This window comes from Pomacea canaliculata, linkage group LG5 (assembly GCF_003073045.1).
Source record: "Pomacea canaliculata isolate SZHN2017 linkage group LG5, ASM307304v1, whole genome shotgun sequence".
Classification (NCBI taxonomy): domain Eukaryota; kingdom Metazoa; phylum Mollusca; class Gastropoda; order Architaenioglossa; family Ampullariidae; genus Pomacea; species Pomacea canaliculata.
Window position 1 is genome coordinate 16,859,742 of NC_037594.1, and position 19,454 is coordinate 16,879,195.

Consider the following 19,454-nt stretch of genomic DNA (forward strand, 5'->3'; position numbering starts at 1 on the left):
GGCACCGCAGTGTCGTCTGATCTGTGTCAAGTAATGAGTCATGGGTTTTTACACGCAGATTTGTATTTTAAAAATAAGTTAAAATAAGAAGATAGTCGCGTGATTTTACGGTCGCAGAAGTGAGTAGAGCCCTCGCTTACCTCGAGGATTAGTTGTTGTGAGGGCGATGTCCATCCCCTTTCCCTCGCTGCCTTTACTTTGCCGAACCCTCTAAGAATACAAGTACCTGACTTCTCAGCTGGGTAAAAAGGCTAAAAAAATTCGGTGTAAGTATAGATCATACAGTGTGACATAGTACATCGAAGGGTATACAATATTACATGGCACAACGAGAGCATACAATACTACATAGCACATTGTGGGGGTAAAGTACGACAAAGTATATTGTGAAAAAAAAAAAAAAACTACGTTGCACATTATGGAACATACAGTGGGGCTACATAGCACATTAGAGGCAAACAAATAACGAATTCGAACGAACATATCAGCAGCTTACAAGGCTGCTTACAATGGCGGAAAACCCAGGTTTTAGTCAGGAAAACTGGGGTGTAATGGAGGGAAGGGGAGAAAGCAGTAAAATAGAAAAAAATTCCTGGTCTGAGGTAGATGAGTCATTCTATGTACATAGGCAAGCACGATGCCAACACTCAGTTCCTGGAAAAGATACAAAGTGAAACACCAGCGCATTTCGCGGAATGCACTTTTGCCAGTATGTCGGTTAGAACTCTGCGGCCCCGCGTCCGATGACACGATCGTTAGCCACTGCGGGATTTCTGTGCTCCTTAACCTCCACTCCTCCTTGACCCCCAAATTGTCTGACTAAAACCTGGGTTTCCCCGTCATCATAAGCAGACTAGCAGACTGCTGACAGCGCAAGTCACACGTTGTTACTGTTAAAAAGGATTCCTGGTAAGGCGACAATGGTAGATACAGGCACTCAACAGCCCTCCCTTCCCATAGCGCCCCACCTTGTTCTCTCCATTACGCTCTCCACGTCCCTTGTGAGAGTCAAGCTCCCTAGGCGCTGAAAACCCAACCAGCCATGCAGTTAGTACTTGTGCTTTGGTGATTCGCAGCGTTATGCGTTTACAAAGCGAACAATAACGACAAAAATAACAACTTCGCACTATGCCATGATTAATTTATGCTGCTGTCGAAGAGGCTTCATGACTCTAGCTTTACAGATGCCACGTATACACCGCCAGCCCTGGCACATCTCCAGAGCCGGCCCGTTCCGTCTAGCGGCTACAATCTATTATTAGAAACTGCCAGGTCCCATTCTTTTAGCTTGAATTCAATCTTCTTGGATCTTCTTAAATGATAAGATATAACAACGATTTCTTCACTGTCTTATTTAATTTAACAGACAGCATCTCTCTCACGTGACCTAATGCAAATAATGTTGATCTACACATACCTCTGTAATCGCAGTCTAACGGGAATATCCGAAGACGCACTGTTCTCAGCAGCCAGACTACCGGTGTAACGACTCGGTATGTTTAACGAAAAGGTCATGCAGGTGGCATGGTTTGGGCAATATCTCTACAAGCCTTTCGATGCACTTGATTTAGGCAGTCAGATTATAATGGACTGTGCAGGAGTCCAATATTGCCTTCTGCGCAATTTCCGACAGCGAATATTGACGCGACCCAGAAGCCTAAAGAGTCCTTGATACTTAACTAACTCTATGATAACTGAATATGGGTAGAATTTACTCATGACTTTTTTTGCACCCCATACATGAGTGTTCACACTGATGACAACTATAATTCACACACTGCGCCTGGCTCTAGCTAGAGGCTGCTGACAGCGCGTGCACACACACACACACTCTCTTTGATTCTGTACTTCCTCCTCATTAATTTTCAACGTACTTCACCAGATGCTTCATCCTTGACCATTCTTGAAACATGCACTTAACCTCTCAGCTGCATCACAGTGGTCTCGATTCGTTGCGTCTGTTGCTGTCATGGTATCGTAACAGCAGTAGTTCGCAACACCTGCTCGTGCACGCAACAAACAGTGTGCAGGTCAGAGGGCGCACTTGCGCAGTCGCACACTGGCCTTGAAATCCCGTTCGCCATCTTGAACACAGCAGTCGCTCAGTGTTGACGCTCTGTTAGTTTTCATACCCACCTACAATTAGGTTAGTGGGCAGGGCTACAGGCTACACGTACCCTTCTACACACCCCGAGAAATCCGTTCTGCGAGGCTGAAGAAGGATCTGGGCAGTACTCGACGACCTGCCGATTGAGTAAGTACAGACGGCGAGACCCTGCTCATGGTCGTGTCTGGGTTTGTTGATCTGGGAAGACTGAGAGGGGTTTGAAGATATACTGATATGGGGGATACTTTTAAAAAGTTTAATGATAGCTGACTGCCAACAACTCATCGGTGTGCTTTGGTGTGTGCGGTTCAAAAACCATTTTCTTCTAGAAATTATATTATGAGATGTGTTTACAATTATGATGATAATGATTTGAGACTATATATAATTATGTATACAGTGGGGATATCTAAAACAAGGAGGCAGAGTGTGCTACAGTGTATATGTGAATGGGGAAACAGTTTCAAAGAAATAACTGTCGGCACGCCTCCCCCCAGTCTGTCTTGTTTTATCTGGTTACAATGCGTTGTGTTTATTGATGTGTGTAACATAGTGAGTGGGGCGGGTTTCACAGATTCTTGATAATGTATTCAAGGTCAGTCACCTTATTATGGCGATAAGAATATTAAAGATTCATGCAGTTGTTTTGGGTTCACTACAGTGCCAGAATCATATAAATCTGTCACGTGTCATGTTTACTTGCAGATCATGAACAGCAGGAGCAATTCCTTAGGTATGGAAATCAAACATAACATGCCCTATCTCTGCAAAGCGGTGCAGCCCGAGCAGCTGTTTTTAGCCGTCAGCGTTCCACCTGCACACCATAGATGAGGTAAGGGATTCTCAGATTCCATCTAAACTAAATTCACCTCTCTAAGCAGCCCCTCCCCCTCGCACGGTGTGACAAAAGGATGGCCATCCTAGTCTGCACCTCATCTCATATCCTGTCAGGTTGAAGGATCCCACCACCCTCAACACATTACTGATCGTCACTTTAGCCATCATAGAGAGGGTATCATAGGACAAAATGAAGCACTGATTCAATTCGAACGAACATTTTAAATATGGTTTTGACCAGACCTGGGCAAAGGCCCGGCCCGCTGGCCCGCCCGCTGGCCCGCCCGCCAGTATATATATTATATATACAGTATTGGGTAAAACTGAGTTAACTATATTAGTCCGGCCCTCTAAAACCATCCCAATTTCTCCTGCGGCCCCTTGGGAAAATTAATTGCCCACCCCTGGTTTTGACTATCACCGACTGCATTTGACTTTTTGTGATGTCAGCATTAAGCTAGTCTAACTAACAGTCTTAAAGTTAACAAAAGCAATCCTGAAGAAAAGTCTTAGAGGTAGGGGGAGGAGTATGGAGAAGCTACAATGTATAGGACCAATGCACATAGGTGTTTAAGAGTTTGAAACATTTGCAGAGGACAAAAGCTGTGTAACATTTATTTATTTTCTATTTTCAGGAGAAAATCCGCAAAAAACTGAACAGCAATGAGCCCAATAGAATGTTAGTTTATGACATAATCGCAGCACTTAGAACAAGAAGTGACTGGGAGAAAAAGTTTGTGGATGCTCTTCGTGAAGCCGAACAAACAGAAGCCCTTCGAATAATTGGAGGTAAGTCAGCTGCATACTAACAAATACAACTCTCAGTTTACAGAGAATTCGTGCACAGTAATTTGTTTCAACCCTTAAGCCGAACAGAAAAAACACCAGACCGCAATACTCAAGGAGAAAATTAACCTCTTCTATGCTGTCTACTTCATCGCGAGAACTGTTATTATCAGATACCCGTGTACATGATCCTCAGAGTAAATACCACCAAATCATTGACAAGATCTTTAATATGGCGTCATAGCTGTTAAAATTACCAGATTCTAATTCATACGCATGATAATATTCGAATTGTTTTTCTTAACAGAAGACATCGGTGCGAATCTCGATCCCAATGAGCGCCGAGGCGATCGCCCTGAGTACAGTGTCAGCAGATCTTCGCCCTCAGCGTGTGAGTCCTTTTCCCAGCGAGCCGGCAATGCGCTGAACCAGGGCAGCTGCCGTCAGACTGAGCCAGCCAGACAAATGCCTGGATGTTCCTGTACCAGACAGCACAGCTCTGCAGATGTCGCTCAAGGTCTCTTGGCTGAAAGTCTCGACAGCTTAAAGTTAATAAACCAAGAGCAGAATGTAAGGCACGAGAGGCTAGACGCTGGACACGCTTTGCAAGGTGGTCCTGCTTGCGGCGCTGAAGGAGAGAGAAATAATATCTTACCACAACAGTCGCGGAATTGCACAGACAGCGTAACGATTCCTGCTCATTCTCGTCTGCCCACCAATCCTGACATGATGTCCACTCCGCAAAGTAACAGTGTCGGACACGAGAACAGCAGTATGGCCAGCAACACTCAACTTTCTGAAGAGGACAATACACAACAGAACTGGAACTTGAACCATGACTATCAGGATGAAAACAAGTTTTCAGATAAAGAAGTAAACGACACTGAGGAAGATTGTGGACCTTCCACTAATCCCGTCGACTCGAACCACTCTAACCAGTCCCATGATCAAAGTGTCGAAAGCGCGCAGAATGATGACCTTGGTCCGTCTCTGCCTCAAGAGGTTGCAAACGCCATAGCTGCAGGCCATGCTTTATATCAATAAGCTTGTAGTGAAGGGTCACGGAAATGGGGTTTACTTTGCTAGCAAAGTACGCAATGTACTCACAAAGGTGATACGCCCCAAGATATTCAGTCATCCGATATTTTCCAGATGGAATTCTCGCGCTGTGCCGACAGATATATCTGATCAGACATCTCCCAAAACATCAATGGAGACCATGAACGACCGTGGTGGACTTCCATGTCTGGCGCGCAGCATCCCGCAAGAGGTCTCAGAGGACGAGAGCTTTGAACTAGGCGAGACAGCGAGCGTGCGAGAAGCAATAAGAGCAAACCAGTCAGTCTCCTCACCCAGGGGTGTCAGTTCCCACCTCACGCAGCTTGACGAACTAAAATTCACAAATGAGAATAGTTCACAGAGGTCGGCTTCTCCTCCCGCGCCTTTTCCGGTCACGTGTGTATCGGAATCCTCTTCGTCGATCGTGGTCCTTCATGAATCCGATGAGAGAGGCACTCGGCAGTCGCTCACCGAACAAGAAGAGCATGTAGACACGACCTCCAGACAGCATCACGGGACACCGTCCTCGTATTCAACTCGCACGTCGATCCTGCGACATCTGTACAGGAGGACAACTTCACAGCGTCTCCACTCAACCTCTTCCTACGGCCTGAGCATGCGAATATTCAACTCGTCAATGTGGAAGGTGAAGTGGAAGAGACGGAGAAGCTAAGAATGGAAGTAGCTTGTCCTTCTGGTGGGCAGTACTCTGATGTAAGCCGGGAGGATAGCCTGGAGTTGGAACGCAGGCAGCGCATAGACTTGCCTGCATCCGACTCGGTCCGCTTTAACCATTTACCAGAAAACAAACAATGTGCGCAGTGCAATGTGTCAGATAAGGAACTGTCTCAAAACGATCTGAAAACAACACTGAATGCAGAGGTTGGCGCTGAAGGCACCAGTAAAAATGAAAGCAACGAAACTGTTAAAGCTGGCAAGGGAGCTAAGAAAGGAAGGAAAAAGAGCAGACGACGCAAGAAATCAGCGAAGTAGCCGCCATTGAATCCACTATAACACACTTGTGTGAGAGTAAACACCGTTTTTAACTAAGCAAAGTGCCGAAGCGTTAAACCTGTGAAATAGGCCAGGGTTATTGCTTTGGTCATTGCATTGAAAAACATTGCTCACGTGTTGATCAAAGAGTCTACTTTCCCGAACGTTAGCCCCAAACCTTTGGTTGCCTGTGACTCTCGCACACAACTTTGCCAAACTTGGTCATTTGATGTTTGACCGCTTAACAAAGGCCCTTAAAAGAAGCGAGGTAGCAACAAACGTCTTAAACAGTATGTGTGTGTTATCAGAATAAGCAGACATTAAATAACTTGTAGATTAGGTACGACAGTCCGTCGTTCAGACCAGTACGTGGTTGGAATTCTTGTCGACACTTTCACACACGCAACGTGTGCCCTCCAGTGGCGCTGAGCTGCTTTTTGTTGACCTTCCGTCGGAGGATGACCACAGTCGGAAGCTGTTAGCCTGACTTGCGAGTAAGCCAGTTATAAGGCTGGAGGTGAATAAGGCCACAGAAGGCACACACTTCGCTCGTTGTATGGGGCCCTATCTCGAGGCGTCACTCCCAACGGGCTACAACTCGGTAGGCATTTTTCTTAGAAGTAAATTTGGCCCTTTGATCAATTGCAGTAGATGAGCACAGAGTTCTATTTTTAATGTACAACCACCTTATAACTCGATCATCTTTACACCAAGCTGATATAAAACGCCTTCAGGTTGGTTGACTCCTGCGCCATGGCAGTGATGTGCCCCACCCTGATCGAAGTCTAGCTGTATTATTTTTCTGGTTTAGTAAAAACGTTTACAACAGAGTTCTGTTTAAGCCGCGTGTTAGTGCTAGAATTTATTGCTTTGAATGTACTGCATAAAGTACTGCAGCGCATGCGCACTTCCCAACCGACGTATTCTACTCAGCGTGCCAAAACAACACCCCCCACAACACCTTGGTGGGATAACTAAAACGGGGTGTAGAGATAGGTGCTATCCGTAAATATTACATCATGTCTATTCGTGATCAACCATCCGCATTCATGCTTCCGTGCCTTCGTGACCAGATTCGCCACCAGATATGTTTATGTAGCCCTGTACACAAGGACATAAGTGTAGATCACAGGTCAGTCACGTTTCGGTTTCGCGCAGTCTCTGAGAACAATAAGCGAAATTACACATCGTAAGTTAATATTCCCACCCACGTGACCAGAGTCTTTCGCTGCTAACAACTTGCGATCCAAGTACAACTGCCTACCTTGATAGCATTGATACGGCTCTTCATTACAATATGAATAAAGTATTATAGACCTTAAAGAAAATGAACAGTGCTTCACAATATATTTTGAACATATATATATTTTGATTCCTGCAGTGAAGCAACTGTCACACTGCTGTATTTATAGCTGATTGTTTAAACTGGTCGAACGGAAAAGTTCATCCATTACACTAAAACGGAAGTAATAGAATCAAATCTTTCTGCCTGAACTTAACAATGATTTACAGTAGATTTTTTTCATAGCTTATAATTCGCTGGTTGACATTCATTCATGGCGTTGCATTTAAAGCATAATTTAACACCTCGTTGTCTATTTTAATGTAAAACTTTTTGTTGGCACTAATGACACAATACAGTCTATGGTAGCCAGTCGTTACGGTTTACAGATGATTTCTTCGATTGATTCTCTGCAATTAAAAGACCTATTTTTCACCAAACTTTTCTGGTTTTCTTGTTTACTGCTGTTGTTGACTCTGTGCCTGTGCAAGAGTGGGAATGGCTCTGCGAGCGTGTACATGTGTGTTCGTGCGCGTGTCTTCGTACACGCATGTTTTGGAGAATGAAGACGCACTAAGTTTTTGTTTGTTTGTTTGTTGTTTTTTTAGGAAAAGGGAAAGAAACAAATGCATGGTCGAATTATTTCACTGTACAAGTAAGTAAATAAAATAAAAAAATTCTCCGACCCCCAAGCCCGAAAAAAGGAGAGTGAGCCGGCCAGTCTGACTGACCATAACAGGTGGGGAAACATGACCCTTATAAATACTTGAATATGGCAGGTAGTCAGTACTCGCTGCGGAGAGACACTGGGAGAGCATTCAGACACCGTCTGCAGCACAAGTAACATTTTCTGAATCTGGCGATATCGCTGGTTTCCAACGCCGCAAAAGACCGGCAACCAACCAGGGCAACAACGTGCTGATTACAGATACCTGGACGCTCTCAAAGTGCAGAAAACATTTCAAAATAGATTTTAAACTCAATTTCTAGTTTACCAACATTTACATTAATCAAAAAGTTGCTCATCGAAGTCGTTCGGCTTATGATCCGTAGTTTGAGTTGACTCTGAACTCCTGCTATACCCCGGTATTCCTCGATTTCAAAACAGTCTTAATAACAACCTTCAAAGCATATGGCCAGAAAACACAGTCTTAAACTTGAGACCCTGACAATTAATCTGCAGCTTTCATCCATTTCATGCTAATTCTGTGACTACCCAAACATCCCATCCCAATATCCAGTAAAATGAAAGGAAGGTCTACGCATATTCTGCAAACATCGACAAAACGGAAATTTCCGATGCACTTCAAACTACAACAATCCTACTTAGCCACCTTAGCAGCAGGGAGAGCACTGGTCACAAGTTCTCTGCATGTCTGTGATACTTCTAAGTGAAAAGTGAAAAGTCACACATCTCTGTTTGGAACCTGCCAAAGAAGCACCCAGGAACCTGCATCCACGAGCAATTCGCATCAGGCTACATTTTTATTATTCTACTGTACTACAGGAGACCATGTCGTCACCCTCGTTATCATTGTAACCTCGACCTACGGCATTCTGCGAACTTCGCAGATTTAACGTGACCCCGATGTGTATTCGGCCCTTGTTCGCTCGACTGCCTCCAAACGATGCTCACTCATCACAGTTTCTGTGTGTGGCTATCTGGCAGCACGAGCCGGAAACAGCTCAAACTGTTCATGAGTGGCAAGAGCTGAAGGGGGTCAGTCAGCTGACGCACTGAGAGAGAGAGAGACAAGTGAAGACTTTTGTTCTGTAGCCTAAAGCTTCCCCACTGGATTAAGACCATCTTTGGCCATCCTACACTGTTCGTTGCCGAGGGCGTGCCTCCTGCCGAAGCCTGCTGATATAACAGTCTGCCATCTTAACACGCGCAAAACTTCTTTCCCTCAACGGAGAGGGGAGGGGAGGTAATCTGTGGAGGCCGAGACGTACAGTATCTGCAAGTTAATCGCGTTAATGGCTTTTTCGTATAAAGTGGCGTGAAAGATATGAAACACATTTATTCATACCCGGTTACGTATGGGTTGTTTTTTTTTTTGTTTTTACGCTTTTCATTCAAATCAGTCGAAAAGCGAATGGGTTCGATTTTAATCACGACGCTTTGACAGGTATGCTTAATTCATGGTGCTGAGACTGGTTATAGGGACCTGTGGTTTGGATACTCGGCGGTACCTATGGGTCGAATTCAAAGCGAGGCACTCAAGGCACAAGGAAGCAATCATTAGGCAGGTGAAGAGGCTAGAGATCTTCACCCGTTTGAACGACAAGTCCAGGTCCATAATCTAAAAATCTCAGGAGGATACGTTGAGCAACATTCTTTGCTATCTCGTAGATCAGTGTCGATATAAACAACAAAACTAAATTATTTCCCGTTGTTTCAACCCTTACATAATTTATCTCTTTTATGTTCACAAACAGATCATGGCCAGAAGAAGATATTCGTTGAAGGACAGAATCGAAGGGAACATGGACGCCCTCTGTAGAGTGGTGCACCCCAGGCGACTGTTCATGGATCTCAGTCCGCATCTGCATGAACTAGATCGGGTAAACGTCCTTTTTGACATCATCGAACTAACAGTTTCTCTGTTATACTATTAAACTGCTAAACGGATGGATCGGTTATAATATATAAAAAAAGAAAAAAAGTGGAGAACACAAAAATGGGGGGAGGGGATTGTATCATTCAAAATTAAGATATATCTTTGCAGAAAAAACTTCGCAAGGAACTAAAAAGAGATGAAGAGATAGATGAACTGATGGTATACGACATCATCGATGCTCTTCAGAAACTAAGCAAATGGCCCCAAATTCTACTGACAGCTTTTCGTAAAGGCAATCAGACAGAAGCTCTTGAAATAATTGGAGGTAAGCGGAGAGAGGACTCAGATGCGGACTAATTGGTTAAGCAATAAAAATATTTTGCTCACTGTATAATCTTTCACAGCTGCCACATGTCTTCAGCGTTCACGTTATCTGCAAGATGTCTGACATTTGTACGTCTCTAGATTCTCTCTCTGTTTTTCCTGGTTATTCTCAATCAGTCTATAAAGCTGATTTTATGGTTATCCCAGTGCCCATCCACCTTCTCGAATGTCTTAACGTTTAACTTCCTTCCTTCACAAATATTGTCAATGTCAGTTTATCAAAAGACATTTTTTCGCCTTTATGTAAAAATGATTTTGTGAAGCCACTTCTCAAGAAACACACGCTTAACTTCAGTGTCTTACACAACTACTGCCCAGTCTCTAGCTTGTCTTTCCTTCCTAAAGTAATTGATAAAGTCATTTAGACAATTCTGGAATTTACAAGCTCACCATCGCATCCCTACTACCTAGTCATCATAGCGTCTTTTTTCAAAGTACCGAGACTGTTCTCATCAAAGGAACAGCCAGTATTCTATCTGCCCTCGACACTGGCGATGTTTCTATCTTGGTTCTGCTTGACTTGTCTGCTGCATTCGAGACAATTTATCATTCTACGCTCCTTGGAGACTTCTCACTCTCTAACCGCACTGGCATGGTTTGATTTCTAGCTGACTGACAGGACTCGGTGTTAGGCCAGATCACTAAAGTTGCCTTAGTGCCTTTTCCCTCTCCCCAAGTTCCGAAATAAAAGAACTGAAGAAAGTCCATCCTACAATTTTTAAAGCATACTTAACTTGGGTAAAACATTTAAATTTTGAAGAAATAATAATGAATATAGTGGTCTGATTAAAGTGGCACACATACAACGACAGAGACTATATATGTTTATGGTCGATTGCGCAGTTAACAAACTGCTGGTCAACTTCTGTTAAGCTTCGTGCCTGTATGGTCAATGTTCCACTTTTCAGCTTTCTGGAGACCTGATAATGAATAAACTCAGATTAGGAATTAGCTAATGTCAAACTGAAGCTTACCCATTCAAACAACTAACTTTAAAATGTTATGACATGTGACTATTACAGTATTAGTCCTACAGATGATTCGATGTCAGCCTAATGTTTCCCGCAGAATCCGTCGATAAAAAATCTTTTATGAACTATAAGTGTACTTGAATCTGTTGTAAAACCTTATACATCTTCCTACATTGCCATTCGTGCTATTAGATCTTGTATATCTTTAATATTTCATGCCTCTAAGGCGATTCTAGTAAGACGCACCTCCGCAGTTATACAAACTTGTCTTCTTTGTGTATTATTCAGTGTAACTTGTCCTTCTTCCAAACAGAACCCATTGACGAGAATCATGATCTGAAAGAGCAGCGAGAAAAGGAAAGTCCAAGGTATGTACGGGAACCATCACCTGGGGCCCATACTCGACTCACCAACAGTGAGTCCCAAAACAACTTTTTGTCTGGCGATTATCAACTCTCTCTCGAAGATAATACAAAGCAAGAAGGCGGGAATTGGAATGAGATTTCAGGCAAGACACCAAACTGTCCAAGCGAAGACTTGTTTATGGACACGAGCCCAGGCGACACGGAGGACTCTGCACCTTGTCCTGCAAACTCAGAGCAGCGAGACACTGAGAGGCCAGAATACTCTCGCAGACCTACATCTCTGGAATATTCCCAGGTTAATAACACTACCATTATACACAATGGTCCACTAACTGTGAACGTTAAGCAGGTCAGAAATCTTGAAATTGCAAACCAAAGCTTTCAGAGTAGTATCAGTACTTCTGACATGGATTCGGCATCACACGATGAGTCTTTTCAAAGCATCGACGTGCAGTCTGCACAGCAAACTGCCACAGAGGTCTCGCATGAAACATCTCAGAAGATGCCGATAGCAACAACGACAGAAATGTCTCCATTAGAAGAACAAAGCTTCGATCGCCTTACCCACAGAAGTGAAAGCTTTGAACTTGGTGACACGAGCAGCGTGAGGGAGGCAATAGCCAATCGGCCGGCGTCCTCACCCAGTGGAACCAACCCCTACTCCTGGCAAACTGGAACACACACACAGCTCATGCTGCTGAAAAGCTTTGACGAGGCGAACATTTCAGAGAGGACATTTCCAGCCACTGAATCTCCTTCGGAATCAAATTTACCTTTTGCGTCGATCGCGGTCCTTCGTGTGGCCGACACGAGCTTCTGTGTGGCAGCGAGTTCACAGTCCTGCGCGGTATCAAAACCCGGTCTTGCTGCTGTGGACACCAACTCCATGCATCTTCATGGGTCCCCCTCTGCTCACTCAAGCGCCCTTCAACAGGTTCCAGTGACTGAAATACTTGACCTCGAGTCTTTTACGGAAAGTCGTTCCACCACGCCGGTGCCCGTACAGGAAGACGACCGCAGGTCATCTCCAGTTATCCATCTGATACAGCCTGGGTGCGAAGACATGAATGCTCACCTCTTGAATGCACAAGTCGAGGCAGAAGAGCCAAGACTGGAAAGGGTTCGGCCTTCAAATGGTCTGCGCCGGTATGCCGCCGATAAGGACAACCTAGAACCGGAGACTTTTCAGTCAAAATGTGAATCGAACAGTGAATGGTCTTGTTCCAGTGTGCTCAGCTTGGTCAGCCGTGGTCACGAAAACCCTTTGCCAGAAGCCGAACAGAATAAACAGTGTAAAGAACTTTCCGAAAATTATCTGTCAACTGGACTAGAGAACGCGACTGTTGAAGCAGCAAGTCCAGTCAAAAATCTCGAAACTAGTGTCGAAACTAGTAAGAATAAGGGGCCGATAAAAAACACAAAAAAGTATAAGAGACGTAAGAAATCAAGGAAATAACATCGAGCGAAATAAACGCGCGCGCGCACACACACACACCACGCACACACATATATGTACTGTGTGGATGACGCATTTTTTTACTTGTCGGATCCACTAGCATAGGGTACAGGTTAAGGTACTTTCATATAATAAGGCTGACATGCTGTTAATATGACATGCATATTTACAGCTGCTACTTAAATTTTCATTTTGACGAGACAAGGAGGGCACCTGTAGGTATGTCGGCGCAATGCAAAGCCACAAGCAGCAGCAACTGTTATTATTAAACATAAAAGCTACGTCGAACTATTGATATTTATAATGCATTGTTAGTATCAAACATAAGTGTACATAAAGTCATCATGTGCTGGCACATTTTGCATTCTATACCTGTTTACGCATTCATCCAACAAGTTAGCTTTGAAACAACATTGTTCCTTGTTGCATGGAAGGCCCTCTCGATGCTCCGCAGAAGAGTTGGTGGTGCACGGACCGTTAGTCTTCATCGCTCTTGTCAGTTACCTCTACCTTGCACAGACTTGGAAACATAAACTCTAGGAATAGAGACGACTATGTCCAGAACAGTGCCTAGTGTCGTGGCCGAACAACTTCTCACCCTCACATGGAACCCCGCGTCCATAATACAACGGCCACTGGTAGAATGATCGTTACTCTACACTGTGATAAAAGTGGTATTGCACATCTCTTGGCAAGACGTCTATACCAAACAGTCACTACACCCAGAACTGCGCAATCGCTGCAGAGGCTTGTCAAAGTCAACCAGCCTTGTCAAAGTCCTTCTTTACGACCTGTACCCTCCAATAATTCGGTGGTGAAGAGTGGATTCGAGATCCGGCACCTCTAATTCTGCAGCATCCCCTACTACTAGAGATGTGTGAAGCGCTCGCAGGCCCCACTTCCTCGGGATCGCACCCGGCTTTGATGGACCCTTTGACTAGCTATTGTCCCCTTACACTTCGCATAATCGTGATGTTAGTCATTCGCTTGACCCTCGTGTTATTTCGTGACATGCATCACTGTTCGGTTGCACATGCGTAGCGTGACTGTCCAATTCAGGGTACGTCTAGCCCTGAGCTGACGTCAGAGTACATTATGTCTACCCAGGTCAGTAAGTTTCAGTTTCGTTCGGTCTCTGAGAAATACCTTAGTAGAACACGTGCCGCTGACACACTTCTTTAAAAAAAAAACAAACTTGCAGCCTCTGCCTCATAGATTAAATATGTCCAAAGCCTGTGAACTAATCACTCAACATCGTGAACTCATTATGGCTTTGTTGGCTTACGCCGACCTTTTTTTTTTGTGTGTGTGTGTGCTACTTAGATAAACAGCTCTGAACTAAAATAGACGTGTACAGACATCAGTTACTTTAAAACATGATTACGATATTTATATAATATTCGCGCGTGCTACGGTCTGCATAGTCTTAGTTCGTGTGTAAGAATTTTAAGAACTTTTAGAAAACACAATTGTATTTTTCTCCAAACTACGAAGCCGTGAAGTTCAAGTTTATGTAACATCTGTCAACGCTGTTTCAGTAGAAAGTCGTCAATGCCTTCCTCTATGAAAATGGTAACTTACTGGTAAATATTTTAGCTTTTTTCTTCATGAAACAATCGGTAGGATTTGTGTCTTCATGCTGCAATGTGTTGCATACTGTTTGATATATTTATATATACTTCCGTGCAAGACATATGAATGTATAATGCACAATACAACTCAAATAGCCTTATAATGATGGGCTGTAAATATCATTAACTAATTTTGTAAAACGTCTTGAGCAGCATCATGATTATTGTTGTTTTTGTTTTATTATAATTACTACAACTACTACTGCTTCTATTATTTCTTATGGTCAGGATGAAAACTCCTTGCGTGTACATAATAACTATAAGCCCTTGTGTACATTAAACAGAATAATTAAGATTATGGCGTATGTGTATACTATCGGTGGTCAGCATGTTTCAGTTTCTGTTTCGGCAAGCTAAAAATAGCGCTTACGTTTTGTCTCTTAGTCTTTCACAATTAAAGAAATGAATCGTTCTTTCGGTTTGTGATACTTCACCGATGTTTTGCTCTAATTCTAGTATGTATGATCTATAGCCGGGATCTACTTTCCTCCCCTTCCATCGAGGGTGCGAAATCACCATTAGCGGAAGCACTTTTCCATCAAATGAGTCAGCCAAGAGTCGGCACAGTCCAAAAAATTCCACTCCTGACAGTGAGAAAACGAGTTGGGAGTATCTAAAAACTCGTTTTCTCTTTTGTCCATTATTACACATGCACACAGGCATTAACACAGAGAAGAGAGAAGGGGGTATATGTTCAGGTAAATTTGCTAAGCCACCTACGTGAGGAAGAACACCTAAAACATATTAGCTCCTCTCTTAGAGCGTTCATGATTGCATACTGCAGTTTTACAGCTGAAAAAGATTAATTTACACTGTTGGTTAATAAGAGATAAACTGTAATTAGTATCTCGACTAATTCTCGAGTCTTCTCAATCTCAAATGTTATCATCAGCTAACCTTCTAACAGTGCCCTGACCAACAAATCCTGTTCCTTTTTCTTTTGGCTAGATAAAACTGTTTCTTATCATCTACAAAAGAAATACATTAAATGCACTAAAATTTTTACTCATCCCAGCCACAGTTACAGGGCCTTTCTATCATCTATTTCCTGTTGTTTTCTTGGTCCTTTTAACTGTTCCTTTTTTTTTTTAAAGATCCGTGGTCATGAGGCGGTCTCGTGTCGAAACCTTACCTAAAATTAGGCTATTAAAATATATTTTAGCGATAGTCAACACCTGTGTCTCAGGTTTTGTGCAAAACTGTTTCCATTTTTTTTAACCTGTGTTCATGTATCCATACAATGATGTGCTTAGTATCTTGATATTGTCTGTGAGGGTGTAATGATGGTTTTTCGTTCCAAAATGTGACAAAAATTTCAATTTCACTACCTATAGAGAAAAAAGTAATCTTAAATTCATGATTTTTTTTCTAAATAATTATGAAAATTCTAGGCGAAATATTTTGAATGAATAGGCAATGCTTCATCTCGATTTGTAATTCCTTCCAGACAAAGAAAACTAATACAGAGAAATTCCAATGAAAAATATTTAGAAACGTAGGCGATTTTAGTGAATAAATTTCCTCACTGCAGTCGGGTCTGATCATTAACTGGACAAACGGAAGTAATGAAAACAATTCCAGACAACGAAAGAAAAAAATGAAAATACAAGATTATAAACACCGAAAGAAAGAAAAAGCCAGTCCACACAATGTCGAGATTACGATTTACAAGCACTGTCAGCATTCTAAGATATTTTGAGAAAATTGCATGTACTTCTTAAAAGCTAATTATTTTCTTTGGAATACTTACATTTTCACTGTCGAATACCAGTGTGCAGTATGTCGCTACTAGGCACCGTCCGAAGTACTGGCTTAACCTTTGTTTTCTGTGCGTTTGGCAAAGCTCATGGCACAGGTCCAGTTTGTTCAGCCACCACAGTTCATGATGAGCTGGGGAGTTCTGATTGGCTGGGGTGAAAGTCAGCTGCAAAAATAATGGCCTGCGATTGGTGATGCCTATACTATGTGTCATCGACAAGTAAAGAGTAAAGAATCATAAATTGAGACCTTGCTCATCATCATCATCGTTAATAATATTAATTTTTCAGAGCGCTTTACAGAAGTGATAGACCTATCCACATTAATGGAATCACTAACACCACACGCACCTATATTCTCATATAACAGACATACTCACTTCTACAACAGACACACCTACTCGTATACAAGGTAAATACAAACTTTATGCACGCTCATAGTCAGGACAGGGTCGCAGTGAAGCCTCTATTCTGGAAAAAAAATTATCTTAGGCTTGGACGTAAAGATGTTAAGACTTATACTTTTACAAGAAGAGAATAACATGATTTATTTAATTAATAAACTGGCAATGAGATACAGCTACTTTTGAACAGCTAAACTGCTATTTAGTTACTGCATGTGTCGCGTACAGAAGATCTATGAACACTGTCTATTTTGTGATCTGATGCACTTACTAGAGACATTTTGTTGCACCAATTCACAGACAAGGATTTTAACCCATCCACAGACTTTTCTGATCAGACGAGACTGTTGATTAACTTTGCACAGTATATGCGGTCCTTCAACCACCCTGTCTACCCAGCTCCTGTCCATTCGAGGGAAACGACTGGTCGGCAAAGTCGACTAAAAAGGGCGGACGATGGTGGTGCAAGGGCAAGTAGCTCTCAACCAAAAACATCACACTGTCAACGATTTGTCTCGTGTGACAGAACTAAAGGGTGTGGGGAGCTGACTGGCGGCCTGTTCGGGTTTCCTCGAGGCACTTGGCGCAGCTATCGTCGGTTCCGTTCTTAGAAACGATCTACTTTCCTATTTGCATGAAAGTCTGACTTTTCTCAGGATTGATGCAGTTCCTGTTTCTGTTATAAGGTAAAGCACTGTGAAAATGACGAGATAACAGATGCCGTATATTTATCTCTATCCTTCTATCTCACTCCCTCGACCTCTCTGAGATTACGACTCTGTCCAAGTTTGCTCTGTGTAGTAGACTTAAGGCATAATTTCTTCTACATAGTATTTTTTTTTTTCTTCATTTGGTGCCATCGGCAGCATCCTAGAACATGGAAAATGAACACTCCAAATGCACACACACCAGTCAAACACAGCCTACGAACTTCCACGAACTTCCGTTTCGGCCAAGTTTGGAGAGAATCGGACAGCCAGTCAGTCGTCCTTGACCATCACTTGTCGTTGGGGTGGGGGGGATCATATGGATAGACGCGGCATCTGCCACTCTTACCTATTGTGGGCGATAGTCAGCAGGTCCTGTACAGGACCACCAGACCAGTCTTCGATGTTTGTAAACAAGTTCTTCCTCTGGTCACCACGACGTCGACTACCCTCAAAGAAGCCTTGAAGGACAGTCTTCGACAAGGTGTCGTGCCGGGTCACATGACCAAAGAAGAACATCTTACGTCGCTTGACTGTTGAAAGTAGAGGTTCCTGGTATGCTGCTCAAAACTGAACCGGAGCAACCTCCTTGGGAACTTGTTCTCGAATGTCTGGATTCTCCTTTCCGTTTCGGTGACCAGTATGATGTTTCGTGGAGGGTTTCAAACTTTCAAGCATGATTTTCTCCAAGAAGATATTAAACAGCACCGGTGATAGGCGTATGCTTGGTTCGGAGTGTTCGAAGTTCCAAAGATGCCCCTCACACTTTAATATTTTAAGTTAGAGAAAATCGCGAGACCTCAGAAATTTTGGTTTTTACACCTCTTATTATATTTCAAATAAAAGTGCATTTAAAAAAATTACTTATTTTATTTTAAACATTTTAGTCTTTATGAATTTTCTGTTTTTCGGTATCTTAATCCGGTTCTTCTTAATCGCAAACCCTTCTTGGCGTTAGTGTGGACAATTTCTCCTGATACTTTTGCCTCTTTTTTTATCTTTGCGTTATGGTTTCACCCACCTGTTCTCTCTTTCCCCAGAGGATAGATCGAGTGTCGTGGCAATGTGACGTTGCTAATCTATCAATTTTACTGAGATGATGCGTTCTATTTCTGCATGCCAAAGTTTATCCATTTTTTTCCTAATGTAAGTGAAATACCATCGACCGACCTATGACGTACATCTGTTATAATAATAATGCAAAATTTGTAAAAAGCATACTCACACTCCTAAGGAGCATGCTCTTAGCGCTTAAGAACAATAACGAAACATGGACAATAGACGTGGTACAGGAAAACAAATAACATGAACTATTGAAGAATAAACAACCGTACTAAACGAAGAATAAAATCAAATACAGAAAACACAAAGAGGAACCAAATAACAAGAACAAGAGTTGAGAGTAACATTGCAAAAGGAAGGGTGTGAAAAAGGACTAGCATTATGGGAAAGGTTGTTAGGAGTAATGTTTACGGAAAAGGTACGTTTTCAGTGCACGTTTAAAGGATTCACTAGTGAGTAGGTGCATGGCGGATATGGAAAGGGAGAGAGTTCCATTGTTTCGCATTATAAGAAAGTCGTGCATACCTCTGTTCAAGCATCCAATTTCTTCAACTCACTTATCTGTAGTGTCTCTTCAGTAACACACAAACAACACGTGCAACTTCTCTTAATCGATGAGTAGTCAGGAAGGTACTCGAAAAAGTACCTCGGAATGCTCGAAATCTAGTTGACTCCATCTGATCGGATGACGTCGCCTACCTCTGCCACTCGCACCTACTGCTGAACTGTTTACAGTGGAGATCCGAAAATACAATAGCATCCCAAATATTGGGTCCGCACAGATGTCTGTGATTAGAACACTTTACGAGTTCCAGAATGGCAAGTAGGCAGCTTCAATGGGAGCCACTTGACGTCTGCTCATTAGCTTCAGATCAGTGCAGCGACCAAACCGAGTGTGCGCATGAGCAAGTCAACATCCGGTTGCCATTCTTAGGACGAAGTAGTCGAAGCCTAGCTCACGCATCATTTTCTCAAAACGGCGAAGGCTGCTCAGACAGCAATTTTCCTAGGGAAACTGTACTGGAATTTTACAATGTGTGATGCTATCTACAAATTCTCTCAGCTCTTCAAGAGGCAGTGAACATGCGCTTT

General features: G+C 42.9%; 2 protein-coding genes across 2 annotated transcripts; both read left to right on the forward strand.

The window, feature by feature from the left end:
- Window positions 1–2,048: 2,048 nt before the first annotated feature.
- On the forward strand, window positions 2,049–6,700 carry LOC112564704. Its single transcript, XM_025239709.1, has 4 exons — window positions 2,049–2,254; window positions 2,813–2,939; window positions 3,580–3,733; window positions 4,038–6,700. The coding sequence occupies exons 3-4, from the start codon at window positions 3,622–3,624 to the stop codon at window positions 4,772–4,774; spliced, it is 849 nt and encodes a 282-aa protein (XP_025095494.1). The 5' UTR covers window positions 2,049–2,254; window positions 2,813–2,939; window positions 3,580–3,621; the 3' UTR covers window positions 4,775–6,700.
- A 2,229-nt stretch (window positions 6,701–8,929) lies between these two features.
- LOC112564701 lies at window positions 8,930–14,844 on the forward strand. The gene is made up of 4 exons (XM_025239707.1): window positions 8,930–9,035; window positions 9,504–9,629; window positions 9,794–9,950; window positions 11,294–14,844. The coding sequence occupies exons 2-4, from the start codon at window positions 9,507–9,509 to the stop codon at window positions 12,799–12,801; spliced, it is 1,788 nt and encodes a 595-aa protein (XP_025095492.1). The 5' UTR covers window positions 8,930–9,035; window positions 9,504–9,506; the 3' UTR covers window positions 12,802–14,844.
- Window positions 14,845–19,454: the final 4,610 nt, after the last annotated feature.